The sequence below is a fragment of the Macrobrachium nipponense genome, chromosome 6, assembly GCF_015104395.2.
Source record: "Macrobrachium nipponense isolate FS-2020 chromosome 6, ASM1510439v2, whole genome shotgun sequence".
NCBI classification, from domain to species: domain Eukaryota; kingdom Metazoa; phylum Arthropoda; class Malacostraca; order Decapoda; family Palaemonidae; genus Macrobrachium; species Macrobrachium nipponense.
The window spans coordinates 56769330-56781574 of NC_061108.1; the positions used below are offsets into that span (position 1 = coordinate 56769330).

Genomic DNA, 12245 nt, shown 5'->3' on the forward strand with positions numbered 1-12245 from the left:
CTCTCTCACCTTGTTACAGTGAGAGGGAAGGGTTTGCTTCTATAAAGGCAAAGGATATTAAAATGGAGCTCTGTTGGATAACTTGCCTGTATCTGAGCCCATTCCAGCTCATGACGGCCTGCTAATTTGTCCTCTGCCTGCGAGAGGAGGGTCAAATTAATGGAAAGAGATATAGGGAGAGGACCAGTCACTCCACACTCTCGCCTCAGTCATACCGCACACCTAAGGGACGATATTACCTGTCCTCTTAGAGGAGCTGGGTAAGCTACACAACTTGTTGAGCCTCCATCACAGGACCCAAGGAAAACCTATTCAAGGATTTGTGGGCAGTATCCCTAAGGTAGAAGGAGCTGAAGGTGGTCTGCTGTGACCACACCCCTGCCATCTGAACCTGAGGAACCAACAGATTCTTGAACGCAAGAGAGGGACCAATATATCCCATTCAAGCACGAGATTTTCACCCTTAGAGCTACTGTATGGAAGGTTCATGAGGGAACAGATGCAGGTTTTCAAGGAAATATGAAATGATGGGTGTGAGGATGAAGTGTTTTAACACCTCCCAGTATGTGCAGGAACTGCCTGGAAGAGACTTGTCGACTTTTCAAGTCTATATGCAGCAGAGGAATGCTGGAAGTATCACTGACAAAGAGAACAAGATGCCCCCAGTTCCAAGGTGGGCCAAAAAGTGTTAGTTTTACTACTAATGGAAGTGAACAAGCTGATGTTGCAGTGAAGAAGGCCTCATGCAGTATCGTGGTGGTTAATTGCAAGACTACAATGATGATATTGGTGGAAAACTGGAGACTGATTTTTCACTAAAGCATGTGTTTTATGCTTTAATATTTATGTTTCATGCATAAAGGAGAAATTTAGGGCTGCACATTTCAATCTGGCAACCAGTTTTGTCACATTTTAGGATAGAGTCACATTCTATTGTGCCAGTTGTTGGAATTTAGTGAGTTACTGCATGGTGTTATTTAGCTGGTGGAGAGGAATGCCAGATCTAGCCTTTCCCTCCCTTCTTCTTTCCCTTAGCTCCCTTTCCCCTGGGCTAGAAGGGTGGGGGAAAGGAACAAGACTGAGGAGCCTTATTAGCAGGGATAGATTGTTGTTCCTCAAGTGCCCTTCAAACCCTGGAACTTCTTTGAGGCCAAGGAACCGCTAGCCTGACCCAAGGGTCGGGCTGAAGTGGCACACACAGGCTCAGCAGCCTTTGTCACCACCTGGTGGACATGACGGTCATTGTCATCAACGCGACATTTGTCTACCACAGCACTCACCTCTTCTCACAAGAAGAGGGAGCACCAGTCCATTCCTGAGAGTCAAAGCCAAGTCCAGTCCTACCTGCTTGGAAATCTGAGAGAGGCCTGCATCCCTCCTCTTCAATACCAAGTTTGCCATTTAGTTGGCTAGGTAGAAAATTGCCCTAACCCCACATTGGCACAGCCTCCCGAAGGTTGGGTCCTCTGAAGGGTTGACACAACCCATCGAAGCTGCGATCTTGGATGTGGTCAGAGACCATAAGTCCAGCCAAGAGACTGCCCGAAAGACTGCCATGGCAGTTGCTTCTAGGGTCGTGTTTCCTGTTGCATGAGGACCACATCGTCCGCTCCAAGGTGATGCAGTGAAAGACCCGTAGTTAGATTTACTAAGTTCAAGTCCACCTGTTTCATCGGCAATGGCTCTGTCAAGGGCACGTAGTACTTCGTCTGGTGAGGAAGAGGAGGGAGAAGTAGTTGGCTGAGCGGTTAGATCGAAGGGAACTCTCTTCTCCAGAGACAAGGGAGTTCACTTGGTCAAGTACACCGTTGGCGAGCGAGGACAACGGCAAGCCTACAGAGGCCTTGGGTTCCTTCTTGGATCTCCAAAAACCTTCAAGGCTGAAGGGGCAATCTGTGGGTGCCACTGTTGCCCCTCCCCAAGATCGAAGTGTTGATGAATCAATGCCATGATCTCTGTAAAGGTCCTCTGAATCTCGAAAGAATCAGCATTATAGGGACGAGGACCCTTGGGGCCTTCCAATCTGCAGTCCTCTCTGGAAAGCCTCTGTACAGTAGGTAGAGCATCACTAGAACCTCCCACCTCCTGTTGAACTACTTGGGCATACAAACGAGTAAGTCTAAGAACCTTGCCTGCTTCTTATTTCCTCAAGGTAGGGCTGCAACTAGACAGGGAATCCGTGTCATGGGCCCTCCTGTCTATCCCGTGCTTCCTGTATACCCCCAAGAAGTAGAGGGGATAGAAAAGGGGGGGAGAGACCCTCCTATCATGCAGATGCAAAGGGGGCTGTCCTGAGGACTGTCATATACCTTTGGTTGAGCACCTATGCCATTCTCCTGACATAATGCATCCGAGTTCAAGGCCAAAGCCTCTTGTCAGGAAGACAATTGCAAGAGAGACCCCTTTTTTGTTACCTATGAGTCGCAGGATCATCAGGGAAAGTTGAGTTGCCCTCCATCTCTTACTGGCAGGGCAGGTCATGCAGGTGAGCCTACGTAACAGAGCACCGTTTATAATCTTACTTAGATTTATAGATGCAAGTCCTCCCTTTGGTCAAGCAAGGGGAGGGACGGGCTGATGACAAAACAAACCCATTGGTTATCCTAGTTTTATTTTCTCCAGTGCTCTGGGATCGTCTGAACCTTTTTTCAAAGCAATGTTGCCACACACACATTAATTCAAAAGGTCCAGAAGTTTGACAAATGAATACATAGTCTTTTACACTTCTGTTTAGTTCATCATAGGCTGGTCACCTTCCTTTGCTCTTACATGACCAGGAAGGAGTCCCAGGCAAGGCAAACTCCAGTCTGTTTAGAAGCTTACTCAGATTCCTCCCTCCGAGATGTAAGTCTTCCTAATGTAGAGGACCAATGGTTTATAAATCGTGTAGGAGCGAATCACAAATTTTAAAAGTAATTAGTAGTTTTCCTAACTACACAAACCTGAGGTCCTTTACATTAAATGCCAACTTCAGCCACCCCTCATTCTGCTTCCTAAGCCAGAAGGCAAAGTGAGTGCAAACCAACTGGTTGGGCAGGACTCCCACCCCCAGTTGGTAGTTAACTACATACTTCATCACCTTGTTTAAAGTTAAATGGTTGTGCTCCAGCTCCCACTGAAAGTAATTCATTATGTAAAGGACCTCAAGTTAGTATTAGGAAAAATAAAAATCACTTTAATTATTTTTTATTTTATTACTTTTGCCCTCCCTGGACAATGCCTAATTGGTTTTAGGTATTTTCCCCCGTGTTAGAGGGGTGGGCAATGCCCCTCCTCCTGAATAGTCATGTCCTTGGCAGGTCCTGTCTTGCTCCCTTGCTGCCTGGAGCAACAGGGAACCAGGACATGTTTGGGAGCAGCACAGATCTGTGACCATTGTCCCCTTCATCTGCTCAGACTGACAGCAGTGCAGGCATCAGACTTCGTTCGCTGAAAGGTAAAGTAAAGAGAAGCCTCCCATCATCTTCACTGCATTTAAGCTTGATGGTATCAGGGCTTCTTGTTAGTAATGATTCTTCTTGTCTTTCTGATAATGTTAGTAGAATGAATAATAGTAAGGCTTATTCGCAGTCTAGGACTTGCTTTAAAGATCCTGCAGTTTCTAGAGATGTGTGTAGAGGATGTTCCTCTTCTCATGTTTCTTGGGTTTCATCGACTATGTACGAGGTGTGCACTGTGCAGTCAGCTACACATAGTTCTCCAAATGCAGTTTTGCACCCTTCACCACAATGCCACTTGTTCTTGCATCTCTATTGTGTTTTCTGCCTCTATGAAGCTTCCTTTTGTTGGTCAAAGCTCGAGGCTCTGCTCTTGTTCTTCTTTACATCTGTCTCCTGTACATGCTTCCCCTACAGGGCTTTTGCCTGCTTATGAGTCACCTATGGGGCTATTGCCTGTGTGATATATACTTGAGTATTGCAGAACATGACTAAAAGTTATAGTAAGGCTATAAAATCTAAGGGTATGGACATTTGAAAGCAATAATACCACCACCCAGATCTTATAAGAAAAATGGTTGAAGCTTGTTGAAGCCAATGCTTTGCCTTGTGATGTAGAGCCAGTGTCCCATAGCAAAGGTGCACTACCCCCTTTTACTGAATCTTACCCACCTCAGAACCTCATAATGAGAAATGGCTTCATAATAAAATATTTGCATTTTTTAATGAAGCCTGGTAACACAAGAGAGGGCTTTTAAATTAGGGAATCTCTTTTCACCCAGATTGAATATAGATACAGTAGTACCTCGAGATACAAAATTAATCCGTTCCGAGGCGCCTTTCGTATCATGAGGTTTTCGTATCTTGGACCACATTCTACATGTAAAATGGCTAATCCGTTCCAAGCCCTCCAAAAACACCCCAGTAAATTTCATAATAAAGGTAAATTGACCTATAAACAATGAAATACTACCACAATTTGGACCATTCAATACGTAACTTAATAATAAAAATGCAAAACCTGTAAATAAAGTGTATATTAGTGTACAAGAAATATTATTACTGTAACGTAAAATGTAAAAGCTTACCTTTTGAGTGAGGCTATCTCCGAAAGTGACGGCAGAGGAGGAGGAGGACAAACGGCAGATACGTACACTTAACTTTACGAAACACATAAAAAAATGTCAGAAAAACAAACTAAACTTTACAAAACACATTAACAAAACTGTAACACTTAACTTTACAAAAAACTTAAAATAAAATTTATTTTGTCTTTTTTTTATTTTTACATTTATTGTTACTTTTTTATGCTTTACGTAATTTCAATTTCTTCACCACCGAATGGATGCCAGTCCGTTTACGGAATTTTTCGAACCACCCTTGAGAAGCCTTGAACTCTGGGGTTGCCGTTGATGTCCCCTCTCCGCCATCGTCTTGGGCTTGGGCAATCAAATCGCCGAAAATAGCGCTGGCCTTCTGGCAGATTGCCGTCTAGGTTATCGTATCGCCATCGATTTCTTTGTCCTTGATCCATACAAGAAGCAGCCTTTCCATTTCATTATGCACATGGCTCCTCTTGTTGGACAAAATAGTCACGCCCTTGGAAGGTGTAGCTGCTTTGATGGCTTCCTTCTGCTTAAGGATGGTGCCTATCGTCGACGGATTTCGGCCATATTCCTTAGCGATCACACTCAACCGCAAGCCAGCTTTATACTTTTTTATTATCTCCATTTTTGTCTCCATAGAAAGCATTCTCTTCTTTCTGTGAACTTCAGCAACTTTCTTGGGACCCATGACTATATGTACTGTACGTAATTAAGTTACGTATGTAGTACATATACTAATTAGGTTCTCACAACACGATAAAGTAGCACAACAAAATCACTAACGAATTTACGATACTAAACGAAATCGTTGGACCGAACAAATGCCGCATGCGTACGATAAAGCTTCGGGTGCGAAGTGCGAAGGCACGCCACCACGTAAGATGCATGATGGGAGGGATGCTGTCCAATAGGAGAGAAGGATCTCATGGCTTGGCTAGCATCAGGAACCAATGGGAGAGCAGGAGGATGGTGGCGAATCTACTAGAACTAAGATGGCGGCGCGAGTTTCAAAATTGTTATTGCGCGAATCTCGGACTTTCAGAAACCTTTCGTATCTTGAAAACTTTTCGTATGTAGAGCAGTAAAATTTTTCGTGTCAGCTTTCGGATCTCGAGTTTTTCGTAAGTTGAGCCTTTCATATCTCGAGGTACCACTGTAATTCTCTATACGCTTTATCTTCTCATTGTTATTCCAACCTCACCACAATTGTGTTCCTTTTCTTCCATCTTGATGTCCAACCTCTTTAATTCCTACCTCTTATAGCTGTGATATTTCCCCCCTAGCAGCATCTTTAAATCTCTTGATATCCTTGAATGTCACTACAATCTTGAATTGTACGATGTTCCTGTCCTCCACGTTTAATCACAGACCTTTGGTAAAATTATGTATGATTGGTCCCATCAGGAAACACCTTATTGCATAGGAGGTCACTAGCATTATATTTGAAGTAATATGAATTTGTTCCTCTTCTCAGTTTACTCAATTTCAATCTGTCAGTTTATACTCAACAAATGGTCTCTGTTGAGTCTTTGACTCCTTCCTTGAATATTATGTTCTCATATTCTTCACACCAGTATCTTTTCCATGACTCATTCTTTGTCCTCATAATTTTATTCTACATTCACTTCAATTCTATCGTCCTAAAGTTAATTTATAGTTAAATTTTCAGTCTTTCCTGTTCAACTAAATTCCATAAGTTTCAACTTTTCCTTCAGCCAGACAATGATCAGATGAACTTCCATCTATGCCTCTTCTCACATTACATCCATCAACTTTTTAGCACCACCAACCATTCATGTTCTTCACACCCAGCTAAGTATAGATTCAGACTCTCAGAAACAAATCTGACTATAGCTGCTACTGTGTTTTATAACCACTGAGTGAGATAGGGATTTTGGAGATATTTTTTAACTTTCTTTTCACTTTATCTTTGCTGATAGATAGATTCCACATATAACTTATTAGGCCTTTACTTTGTTTATGCACTTGTGTCTTTCACTTCAGTTGCACTGTTCCATACTGACCAGACAAAAAGCAACATATGAATCCAGCAGCATTTAATGGTCAAAAGATTAAAGTACATTCCAAGTGATTTAAACTAACCCTTATCCTTTATCGGTGATATTTTTTGCCAAAATACAATAGAATATTCTGTTTCACGTAGACTGTCAAGCAAAGCCTGCAGTAAAACATTAGGTATAGGAAGAGAAAAAGTTAATACCAAAGCAATGGAAGTAATCTGTACTAACCATAATTCTGTATAAAGTTCAGGCAATGCTGACTACAGTTCTCTTCATCCCACAGAGATCAGTGAAACTTTTTAATTTTCATCAAATACTCTCAGTTCCAATAGTGTTTAGATAGTGGGGAACAGTTAGGTTTAGTGGATGAACAGACTGAGTGAGATGTAGGGAAGAGACAGCTCCTTTAAATGTAAAGATGGAGAGAGACTCCTTGCTCTGCAAAGGTTAAGGAGAACTATTAGGCATGGGACAAAAGAAGTTTAGCTAGTAGAAATGCTTCAAGTGAGAAGTCTCCTCTGGGTACATTGTTGCACCTTTGCCATCCTCTCTTCATAAAGCCATAGGTCTGAACAGATGAACTTCCAGCAGTGCGCTACAAAGGGTACTAGGATTAACTTCCTGCATGTATTTAATGACATCCTCAAACCACTTAAGGATACTTCACAGACACTTGATATTTAATACAAAGTTAGTTTTTACCTCTTTTTACTTCAGTGCCTCATTTTGGTGACTGGTAACTCCACCTCTTTTTACTTCAGTACCTCATTTTGATGACTGGTAAGTCCATGTTAGTCAGGGGTCCACTGAACCAAAATAGCCTGGAAACATTATCTGCATTTTCTCAACGCTAATATGCTCAATAGAATAGACGCTTATATGCTAGTGAACTTCAAGTCGTACTTCAGCATAGCATTCAGTGTTGACAGATGGAGTTCATCCAAAGCATAGAATGTGTAGTTGATCATGTCATAAACAGTGAAACTCCTCCATCATGTAGGGCAGGTATAAACTGATTCATCTGTTTTGTCATTCCTCATTGCTATTCATGTCTAAAAGTCTTGGTTTATGGCATCAGAAGAAAGGTTGCATCAAGGGGTTATTACAGCAATCCACCATTTTTACTTCAGTTTTCTATGGCCAGGGCAATTGAGAGCATTTAGATACATTTCATTTTAAATGAATAGACCCATATTTGCTTTATTTTAAATTAATAGACCCATGTTTATACTGTAGTGAATGTAACCATCAGATTCAGTAGGCACTTAAATTTCTCACACATTTATTATTATACTGATCTGCCTCCTTTGTTGCAGGACCAGGGGTTTTGACCTAAACATCTTACATACAACAGCAGAAGTATTGAGTAGTGTGTCTTCTGTTACTGTATGAATACGGTTTTGCAACAGTTGTATTAGCTTCTTTTGATACACTGCACTTGTGTAAGATTCTAAAAGTATTATAGATATAGATATTATGAAGGGCTTTATTTTTTTTACTCAACAGGTTCATGTTCTTTGTCACTGCAACACACTATATGCTTGGACTAAGTGAAGATGAGATAATATATAATCCCTTACCTTTGTACCACACTGCTGGTGGAATGGTTGGAATAGGCCAGGTGAGTAGAAGTCAAGGTTATAGATCTTAAATATAGACTGAATTTTATGGTCGATAATTTAAGCTCAAATAACAAGTCCAAGTTCAACTTTGAATTCCAGGAAACATTAAATATTTGGCCTGTGTTTTGTTAACCCCCCTCCCCCATGTGAATGTCTTTAGAGTGAAATTTGTATTTAGGGGGTGATGGTCTCAACAGGCTATATAAAACAAGGGAATATAAAATTCAACCCAACAATCAAATCTTGAGTCGGTATTAATACTTGTCTTGTTTTCTAAGGCCATCAAGTAGCCTGTGGTTATGGGCAGCAGAAATTTGCATGTTAAATCATCATTATTTGAAAGCTATTTTAGAATCCTGATACGAGGGATTAGTTAATGGTCCCTTGCCCAGAGGCTAACCGGAAATTCATACTAGAAGTCAGATGTGTTCAAGGACGGATCTTTTATATATATATATATATATATATATATATATATATATATATATATATATATATATATATATATATATATATATATATACATACACATATATATATATACATACATACATACATACATACATACATACAATAACGCGAGAATTTGGTCGTTCAATGTCCTCGCAGATTCCGAAACACATACCCTATGATACTAATTCGATTAGGGCCAAGGCAAATGGCAACTTACCAAGTCAAACTTTTTTACCACCCATTTTCAATACTTTCTATGTACTATACTGTCTTTTTATCTAATATGAAATTGTTCTAATGGATAAATAAAACATTAAAAAGGTTTTAAAGTTTTAATAACTTGAAAAACTTTAAAATTACACCCAGGATGGTGAAAATTCCCATACACAAACACTACCACCACAGGGTGCAAGAGTAATGTATGATACATTCATTTCCTGTAGTAAAAATCTTTAAAAATAGTTTTGGTTGGAATTTTTTCTACCCATCCTCTGCCCAAAAAGCTTCTAACTCCTCTATCTCATCCTCCATGAAGAGTTATTCTGCAGAAGGAAAGCTATGACATCACACATGCGTAAGGTGGAACCTTCCATCTTAGCCAGTGGCTGAGCAGGGGCCTTCTGTCTTAACCAGTGGCGAAGCAGGAAATCTTTCTCTCGCATCCAACCCCTCCCCCCTTCTCTCAGACATCAGCAAACCTCTCCCCCACCCCGAAATACTTGAAAAGCCAATAGATTTTATACATTTTGTGGCGCGTGACTTGCAGACTTTGAACAGCTTCGCAGATACAGGAAATCTATTTTTGAGAACTAGCGACCGCATAAAAGGGGAATCACACAATCTGATCATGCATATTTCCGGACCATGTGGTATATATATATATATATATAATATATATATATATATATATATATATATATATATATATATATATATATATATATAATATATATAACACACATATACATATACATATATATACATATATATATATATATATATATATATATATATATATATATATATATATATATATATATATATAAGATCCGTCCTTGGACACACTGACTTCTGGTAAGAATTTCCAGTCAGCCTCTGGGCAAGGGACCATTAACTAATCCCTCATATCAGGATTCTAAAATAGCTTTCAAATAATGATGATTTAACATTATTATTTGATATATATATGATATATATATATATATATATATATATATATATATATATATATTTTTTTTTTTTTTTTTTCACGAGCATCCTTTTAGACTCTATTTTCTTTTCTTCGCCTAAACTTAACACTTAGTGGTAATAGCGTAAAAGGAAACTTTGAGAATAAGGTAGAATTCGAATAGGAGGGAAATCGAAAGAACTAGATTAAACTGCTTCATGTCAGCGATACAGTAAAGCGACCTTTGATTTATTGTGATGTTGAAAGCCGTGAGAACATTATTTACTTAACCTCTTTTTCTTTTGTTTCCAAACACCATCTCGCAGGTAGAAAACATTTCTATTTTCATTTTAACGACATGTCAAACTTGATTTATTGCTTGCCATCTTCTTGCCATATTCAGCTACCGGCCATATGCCAAATCCGGAAAGGGTCAGTGACACATGAGGGACTCGCGCCCCCTCTGCCATTGTATCTCACTGTATTATGGTCCCCAATCCAGTTTGACAGAAGCCATCAACAGGTAGCAGTCCCATCGCTTGTGAGAATTCACACTATCTCACGTGAGGTCCATCTGTCCTAACCCTTAACCATTTTACCTAACTCTTTCCTCACCATTGTTTTTGGAGCCTTCTGCATATGTGACTCTGCCTCCTCACACCTGCATCCCCGCCTACTGACTGGAACCTCTCGACCCAACTCAGCACCATTGTTCTCCTAATTCCATACCTCCTCTTCTGGCATCCAATTACCTCTCGCAGGTACCTGCAAAGGACTAGTGGCAGAGATGAAAAGATCCAAGATGATCAATCCAGTTCGAGAAGATCAATCCAGTGTTAGGAGAGATATATCCAGGTTGGACAAGATGCTTCCAGATTCTCAGAAACTGGGTATAAATGTGGCCTGACCCAATTTACCAAATTGTACTTTGCCCTAGCCAGCACCGGCAGTAGTATGCCCAGCCCTAACTGGCCCTGCTGTCTCATGCCATACCGAAGCAGTGTCATGCCTGATGTCTTGGCCTGCCACTGTCTCCTACTTGTGTCTTGATGCTGAATACGGCTAGCTTCTCCTACGTCTATGCTGTCCGTAGACTGGACTCTGTCCAGATGTCTGCCCTGGCAGCCCTATTAAAAATTCATTCCTGAAGTTCCTGATGAGGAGCACCTGCCTTTTGATTCCTTGGTGAATCCCTGCAAGTGGCCAAAGACCTTTCTCTGATGTCCAGGCTCAACCTATGCACATCCCGTCCACAGAATAGGGTAATTGACATTGGAAATTTTTCTGTCGGCCCCTTACCTATTGTTCATTGCACTCATTCCCTGTTCCAGCTATTTCTCTATTTCTCACGTTCCCATTCTTATTCCTGTCTCCGTCAGAGACCCATGTAAGTGATAGCAATTGTGAAATTCTTGTGAATTAAGTGTTAAGTGATGTTAGTGCTTGCTGATTTGCTAACAGTGATTTCATTGCATTAACTTAACATTGAGACACTGATTAATTGAGTGTGTTATGTAATTCTCACTTTACCTATTATCATTTTACGTAAGTTTACCATCATTAGTATTCTGTATTACAACGTGTACGGCTTCGCTGATTTGTATAGACCGTCCCCATTCTGTGCCTCCTCCTATAGCCCATCAGTGCCACTCAAAGTGTTCTGCCAGTGCCAGATCTCAAGATAATATTCCTGAGATTCCGGTGTGAGCTTACGCTTGCTTACAGTGCTCCACTATTTAATGATACTCACTGTTGCTAGTTTAGGTTTTTGACATAACCATGCACATTTGCTTTGCTATTATGAATAAAAAAATATTTAATGTTACAAGTGCTCCGGAACCAGGAAGAAATCCTGTAACTTTAATAATCTGATAACCTTACAGAAATTATATTTTGCATATGGACAAATTACGTTTACCTTCAATCCTTTGAAAAGTAATTTTAGTGGTTTTCTGTAAAGGTTCTTACAATTTCTTTCCATAGATTCGTGTCCCCCTTCCGTCAGTATAGTCGTTTTGCACAAGGCATATTTTCATGTAGAGCCAAATTTTGAATTTCGTAAAATAATCTTAATACCCGGCACACAAACTATGACAATATATACATTCAAACCTCGGATTTTGTACTCCCTGGTTTAAGTACAATTTGGTTTTTGTAGACTTTTTCCAACAAAATTTTGACTTGGGTTTTGTACATGTCCTCGGATTTCATATACCCAGAAACGCTCCTTCCAGGTCCCACCCTGTGACTAGGTCCGTGCAGAGTGCCCAAACAAAGCATCCGGTGTTCTCTCGTGACTGGGCTTTTTTACACATTTTTATTCAAGTGCAACTGCTAAATAAGCAATCATGAGTCCAATGAAAGTTCCAAGTGCCTGCCCTCATGTAAAAAACAATTTAAGAAGGAACTCGTAGCAGTGTTGGAGGATATTGCATGAT

At 40.3% G+C, this 12245-nt stretch overlaps 1 protein-coding gene across 4 annotated transcripts in view; it reads left to right on the top strand.

The window, feature by feature from the left end:
* The window catches only part of LOC135216423 (long-chain fatty acid transport protein 4-like), a 179917-nt gene that overhangs the window by 77009 nt on the left and 90663 nt on the right, over positions 1 to 12245 (top strand). For all 4 annotated transcript variants that reach the window (XM_064251771.1, XM_064251768.1, XM_064251770.1 and 1 more), the window contains exon 8: positions 8071 to 8185. In XM_064251771.1, the coding sequence (XP_064107841.1) occupies positions 8071 to 8185 (115 nt within the window). The remainder of the gene's footprint in view (positions 1 to 8070; positions 8186 to 12245) is intronic.